Below are 6,859 nucleotides of genomic sequence, written 5' to 3'. Positions count from 1 at the left end.
TCCAACCGTAAGTGCATACATTTCAACCGTCATTTTAACTAACCAGACAAAATTCATGCAAACCTGCCGGTATTCATCAAAATTCGGATAGACAAATGGTAGAAATCATCCATACATAGTATGCAAATTAAGTCTAGTACAATAATGTCTCAAATTTGACTAGATTAATCAGATGTCCAATAAGTTTTTCATCAACGGATCATGTCGTTCCACACATACTCCCCCTTCAGCTTCATCCAACAATGTATGCACGTAAATGATTGTCCCTCTGTCCTGTAGTACACCACTGCAGAGCGTGCGGGCTACATATAATTTGTAGACCAACATTGAGTGAAAGAATCAATCAATAAGTTGAGCGAGAAAGCAAAACTTGCGATCTCGTCATCTGCCGCGTGCAATGGCCACCTTACCTCGAGCTGACGAACGACGTCACAAAACTTGCTGGCGCTGTTCTGGATGGCGTACCAGCAATATGATAATAATCTCACGTTCCGTTGTTGAATGTTGTACATGCCGCAGGACGCAATGTGCTTTCATGCGTGAAATTTTTCATGCACTTGCTCCTAGAAGGTCGCCCCTCTGCTCCTGCCTACGAAATCCGCGGATACGGCCAACCACGCATCTCACAACAACCCATCCTCCATGGTTGAGTAGCTCACCATCCTTCGTACTCTAAAAAACGACAAAGCGTTTGAAAATAAGCTCAACGACATTTGACCGAACACCTGCCGGGCGTGGTGTCCGCCATGGAAGTCGTCGACGGGGGAGGGGGGGCGAAGTGTACCTGGGTACAAATGATTCCAGGGTGGACAACTCCATCGTGAAGGCAAGTGGGCGCGTCATTGCTAGTTGCGGACGTCCGACAATGGCTCTGTGACGGCCGAAGACATACAACAGCGGCGGCGGAGGTGGGGGTGCGGATGCAAAGCAATGAGGAGAAGGGGAGGAGTGGAAGTAAATGGGACCCGGAGGGGGATTGGGTGGCCCAAGGGAACGTCCTACGTGTCTGTTGTCTAGACTCCCGCAAACCTACTTTGTCTCCAATTTGCGGGAGAAAATGCGTTCGGACCGCCCTGTGACCGATACAGAACCACGTTGCATGTGTTCCGCTGTCCAGACAGCGCGTTCCAGACGCATGCATGAGGTTTGTGGGTCGGCGTTGGAGATGCCCAAATGGAGCAACCTAAAAAATCTTCGTTTATGCAATGAAGAAGCTTTATTGGCTGATAAAAGGTACCCTCTCTATTCTATAATGTAATGCCTATAAATTTATGGTAAAGTTAAACTTTTGACAATAGAGAAAACTATTTAAATCTACAATAGCAAATATAGAAAATATAACACTACATCTTATGATGAATTTAACGATATATGTTTGGCATTCTAGATGTAAATATTTTTCTTCACAAATTTCATCGAAATTTTGTAAGGTTTGACTTTTCAAAAAAATCTATACATAATGGAGACACAACCGCAATAATTTTTAGTCTCAGACTGAGTATGACATTTCATCCAACAGATCCGCTACGTACACATATTATCATCCACATGAATGTGCGTAACTTCAAAATTCAATCCATCAATAAAAGAAGGGGATTGTAGGAAATGCAATTGTTACTACTTTTATCCCGTCATACACTTCCTCAATGTCTAGCTCAAGTCTCAGTTCAACCACACAAACCAAGCATCGTCCTTCAAATTAAGGCAGTAGGCAAGATGGTAAGCCCAGAAACCTTTACGATCGATCGAAGAAAATGGCGAGGCAGCCCCATACTGGCAGCGCGCACACAGCTCGTAGGTAACATGCTAACACGTAGACGTAGTACGTACGCTCAAAGCTAGCTACTTGAGCCTGACGAGCCAGACGTCGTCAACGACGGGCCCGCACAGCGTGGCGTTGACGGTGTGGTGGTTCGAGCTCTGGAACACCACGCGCGTCTTGTCCGCGATCGCCGTGAACTCGAGCTTGCCGCACTTGTGCCCGCCGGTGCCGCGGGACACGTACGAGACCCTCAGCCTCTCCCGCGCCGCGTACACGTCCACGCCCAGGGACCCGACGCATCCGTTGCGCGCGTCCCCGACGGAGAACGTGAGCCTGTACGACCGCCCGGGCACGGTGCCCAGCACCTCTTGCACCAGCGCGACCTCCACGCCGGCCACCAGCTCCACGGCGCGCGCGCCCTTGGGCACCGCGTGGTGCTGCGCGTCGATGTACTTGACCACCTTGGTGTCCGACATGATCATCCACCACGGGAGCGGCGAGTGCACGTCCTCGAAGATCAGCGGCACCAGCACGCCCCACGGCGTGTTCGGGAAGATGTACGGCCCCTGCTCGAAGTCCCCATTCTTCACCATGTTGCCTGTTCACGTAGGATTCGTGCACTCATCAGTTACGCTGTCTCACGAGTGACGGGGCGAGGTGAACTTTGGGGATTTCGGTCGATACGTACCCTTGTTGTACAGCTGAGGGTAGAGGGTCTTGATGGCGACGGCGATGATGAGAGGGCCGCACGCCGGGTTCTCCTCGATGCCGGTGTTGTGGATGGAGAGCCACACGGTGGTGTGCCTGGGCTTGAACGCCCAGGAGTAGGTGTCCCAGCCGGTGTTGGTGTACACGGTCTGGATCGGGAGCAGGCCGAACTCCGGGTCGACCGACACGTTGAGCTTCTCCTCCTGGGCGCATGACCGCGCGGCGATGAAGGAGATGGAGTAGTAGGTGTGGCGGGCGACCTTGAGCTGCTGCCGGATGGTGGCGTCGTTGCCCAGCCGCACGGCGTTCGCGCCCACCGGAACCGGCAGCATCATGTCGGCCTGCGTGTGCCCCGACTCGATATACTCCACGAACCCCGAGAGCTCCCAGTTGGGTATCGCGTGCTTCCCCGTCACCACCGGGCCCTTCATCTGGGACTTGTCTGGCCCGTTTCTGAAGTCCCCGTTGGGTAACAGGCCTGCGCACCCACAAACCAGTCGTTCAAAAAGTTGAGACAAAGTGTTTTGCTAATTCAGTAAATGGGTGCAGAACAAGTTACACATGATTGGTTTATCGAAGACACACTGATAACTCGCTATGTGCTACTCTACTTGTTAATTACTCCCTCCGTCCCATAATATAAGGGTGTTTTTGACACTGGTGGGTACTTCATTTAAACCACGTATGCAGGCCACAGCTAACCTTTCTTTTCATATAAAAAGGATTGGTGGTGCAGCTAATTTCATAAAGAACTGAAAAATGACAAAGGAAACATATCGTAGAACCATGTTCATATATTACAACTGAGACATCTCACGCGATAGAAGAGCCTGACATGAACAAAGCATGTGTATGCCATGTGACTAAGCAGAACAAAATATCCTTCTGAAATCCTGGATGGGATACCACTGTCAGTTAAGATATTGTAATCGTAATTTTGTAAAGTCAACTTCACTTCAATTCTTAAGATCAGATCTCCATTGTCGAGATCAAGCTGGTTCATAGCTTGATTTTCGATGCATGAGGTTGACTAACCTCAGTTTAAGGTAGTTGAAGTACAGTGTATCCTGAACTTATTTTATAATATACCTTACAAAAAAAGTTACTAAACACAAGGAAAATATGATCAGACTCACCGCAAAAAAGAAAAAAAATCAGACAACAATAGATACGCAGAGACTGATGAACCTAAAGAAAAGATAAGAGAATGCCGATGGACCTAAAATTAACGATAAATGGTAAATATACGATTGCATTTCAAATTTCATGTTTACTCCCTTTGTTTCTAAATATAAGTCTTTTTAGAAATTTTAATATGAAATACATATAGAGCAAAATGAGCAAATCTACACTCTAAAATATGTCTATACATATCTATATATAGTTCATATTGAAATATCTAAACAGCCTCAGAGAACGATGCGGTTATTTCTGACCACTATACATGCCCTAGTGGCCCCAATAGTTTGCAACTGAAAGAAACTTTTACATAAGAGACAATTAAGGAAAAACTTGGTAGTCAGTTTCCGGTTCTTACCATCCTCGATGATGGCAGAAACGGCCAGAGCAGACACGGCGACCAGCAAGAAGAGCGCTATCCAACGCATGCTTGTCGCCATTCTCTCGCAGTGGCAATGGTCGACGAGCCCTCTGTGGCCGTCGCCTCTCGAGCTTTACTGGAAGCTACACCGGGCTTTGTGGCTTCAGCCCACAGGCGTGGAGTACCCAGCGGCCTTATATATAGGACTGCTCCATATTAGCACGCACTGGTAGGGGTGGGCTCAGCGGAGGCCGACGGACGGGGTGCCGCGAGACGCGCCGGCCACTGCCGGGAGCATGAGAAAGACAGCGAGCATCTCATCAGCTTTGACTTTTGAGGCGCTGTAGAGTACAGATGTACTCGGTGATCGGGCTCCTCCGTGCGCGCACGTGGCATTCGACTTCCATCGAAGAAGATTCTCAATTCAGGAGATTAGAGTGCAATTTGTTTTTGCTTTTTACTGAAGACAGCAGGTGATTTACCTACTGTAAAATTTGTAAGAGAATATGAGTAACAGTTTACAATAAAGTTACAACAGGCCACGTGCCAAGGTAACTACTGGAAGTTTGCTAGCATAAGCAGCTCTTTTGACTGATTGACTCCATGTAGCAGTAGCTGCAGTCCATCTTTCAAGCTCTTGTTATATTTGTAGAGATTAGGAACTTTTTTGTTGAAGATGTGCTCATTTCTGCAAATCAAAATGCCGCATGTCACTCGAATGAGGAACTAGGGCAGCGGAGTGGGAAGTCAGATGGTGCATGATGCTGTGGCGGCAACTCACGCGAGGGACACTGGGCCAGCGGCCCTAACGTCATGGCGGTTGTTACAAGCCGGCTTGCGCAGGTATGGAGTGGTTCCAATCAGGTGGACACCGTGCCATGGAAGCCCGCCCTCCCCGCGACAGCTGGGGTGGTGGTCTATGGTGGGAACATATCTTAGTCATCCGCTGGTGCCTTTCTGGCCTAGCATGGAGTACAGGTTGGCGCGATCTCTGGAAGACCCGTTTTCAGAATGATGATTGAAATAACACCTCATTTCAGGGTAAAAACTCTTGTTCTTGACTTGATTGCATGGGCTTAGTAGCGACGCACTTACGTTATTATCTTGTTGAAAGCACTGTCTCCTTACTGATGTGCTTGCCTTGACCATCTTCGGTTGGACATGAAAACGGACGCAAGGGCACTTATTACTTCTTGAAGGTGTTGATGCGAAAAGAAGTTAATTTAATAATGGGTGATTACTTCATGTCTTATAACGGCTCACCCGTGGTTGCTATTGTATTGTACTCCCTTCGTTTCATAATTTTTGTCGTGCTTTTAGTTCAAAATCCTTCAGTTCCATAATTCTTGTCGTGCTTTTAGTTAAAATTTTAAACAAAAAGCATGCGAAGAATTTTGGAACGAAGGAAGTACTCTCTTAAGAACTAATCAGAATCATTGTGTGCATCACGATGATGCAGAGGTTGAGGGTTCAACATTCTTTTTGAAAAAGGAAGAAGAAATGAAAGATACATCTTGTTTTAGCAAAAAGGGTTTGCCTATATTTTCATTAGTAGAAACCATATAGTAGTTCTTACAGCCTAGCAACATAGCACCTATAAGAAACTACAAAACAACATCACATCCACTTATAACTTACAAGCATACCCCGGACCCAGCCCAAACCATGTAAGACATATGAAAGAGGAACATCAGGATTACAAACCGCGAGAGATTTTCTTCACCCATCATCAACCACTAATAATCCACATAAATCCATGGTGCCATCCTCGCGGCGTATTGAACACCTCACTTGGTACCCGTTCAGTAACTTTACCCCCACATCAGCTCACTTTGAACTTCTTGGTTTTTCTGCAAAATTGACCACCAGTTTATGAGGGAACAAATATTATGTAGAGTTACAAAAGGATCAATCCCCCTTTGCATTCAAAGGATATGTCATTTCTACAACTACAAATAGACCATGTCAATGCAGATATACCCACACAAGTTTCATCTTTTTTTCCTTCACAAGTTTCATCTTTTGTTTTCCTTCCCAAACCGAGGAAGCCAAAGTGGAAAATAAGACTTTTAATATCAGTTGGCATTGAATTTAGATTAAAAGTGCACTATAGAAGACTATATATGAATTTTGCTACAGAGCGGTGAAGAAATAAGTGGTCAACAATCTCATCTACACCACATAACACACATTTGGAACTCCTAGTCCACCCATTTTAGCAAGTTTCTCTTTGGAAGCACATTTATTGCGCACAATGAGACAAATAAATACCTTGATCTTTGGAGGGAATTTAACCTTCCAAAGAAACTTCAAGGGAAACTATAAATTGTTAAGACTAAGTTGATTATAAAATAACTTGATAGTATATTTACCATCAACAGTAAGAGGCCGAACCAAAGAATCTTTCTCATCTTTCAGTTCAATGTGATATCATTTTTCCATTGAATCAGTGTATAACCCCTCAAGGGTTCTCCTAAAAGTGAAATGATCCCAACCTTTCTCTACCACATCTCCCAATTTAATGTTCTTAGTAAAGCAGAGATCATACAATCTAGGGTAACATTGATTCAATGGTTTGTCAACCATCCACCTTTCTTCCCAAAATCTAATATTTCTACCATCACCCATGTTCTTAACATATTTGGAGAAAAAAATCCTTCATAGATAGGATTTCGGCCCAAAATTGGGAGTCTCCCACCTTACGTTTTACCCCAGAGAGACAATCATTCTCGAAATACCTATTTTTAAAGCATAGATTGCCAAAAACCTTCTTCAATTTCTGGTTTCTATAGCCAATTGGCAAGGATATCTTTGTCCATCAAATACAAGATAAGAATACCAAGCGCCCC

General features: G+C 45.6%; 1 protein-coding gene across 1 annotated transcript; it reads right to left on the bottom strand.

Annotated features, from left to right (window-relative positions):
- Nucleotides 1-1,471: 1,471 nt before the first annotated feature.
- LOC119355594 lies at nt 1,472-4,166 on the bottom strand. The gene is made up of 3 exons (XM_037622416.1): nt 4,008-4,166; nt 2,451-2,948; nt 1,472-2,360 (listed from the first exon to the last, which is right to left on the bottom strand). The coding sequence occupies exons 1-3, from the start codon at nt 4,087-4,089 to the stop codon at nt 1,843-1,845; spliced, it is 1,098 nt and encodes a 365-aa protein (XP_037478313.1). The 5' UTR covers nt 4,090-4,166; the 3' UTR covers nt 1,472-1,842.
- Nucleotides 4,167-6,859: the final 2,693 nt, after the last annotated feature.

This window comes from Triticum dicoccoides, chromosome 2A, assembly GCF_002162155.2.
Source record: "Triticum dicoccoides isolate Atlit2015 ecotype Zavitan chromosome 2A, WEW_v2.0, whole genome shotgun sequence".
Lineage (NCBI taxonomy): Eukaryota > Viridiplantae > Streptophyta > Magnoliopsida > Poales > Poaceae > Triticum > Triticum dicoccoides.
Note: the sequence above shows the minus strand (reverse complement) of the source record. Positions and strands in the feature narration are given on the sequence as shown.

Coding starts and splice junctions, on each gene's coding strand:
- LOC119355594 (XM_037622416.1), bottom strand. CDS start 4,089: ATGGCGACAAGCATGCGTTGGATAGCGCTCTTCTTGCTGGTCGCCGTG. Junction 2,949..4,007: donor TTCTGCCATCATCGAGGATG/GTAAGAACCGGA, acceptor GTGGGTGCGCAG/GCCTGTTACCCAACGGGGAC. Junction 2,361..2,450: donor CCCTCAGCTGTACAACAAGG/GTACGTATCGAC, acceptor CTACGTGAACAG/GCAACATGGTGAAGAATGGG.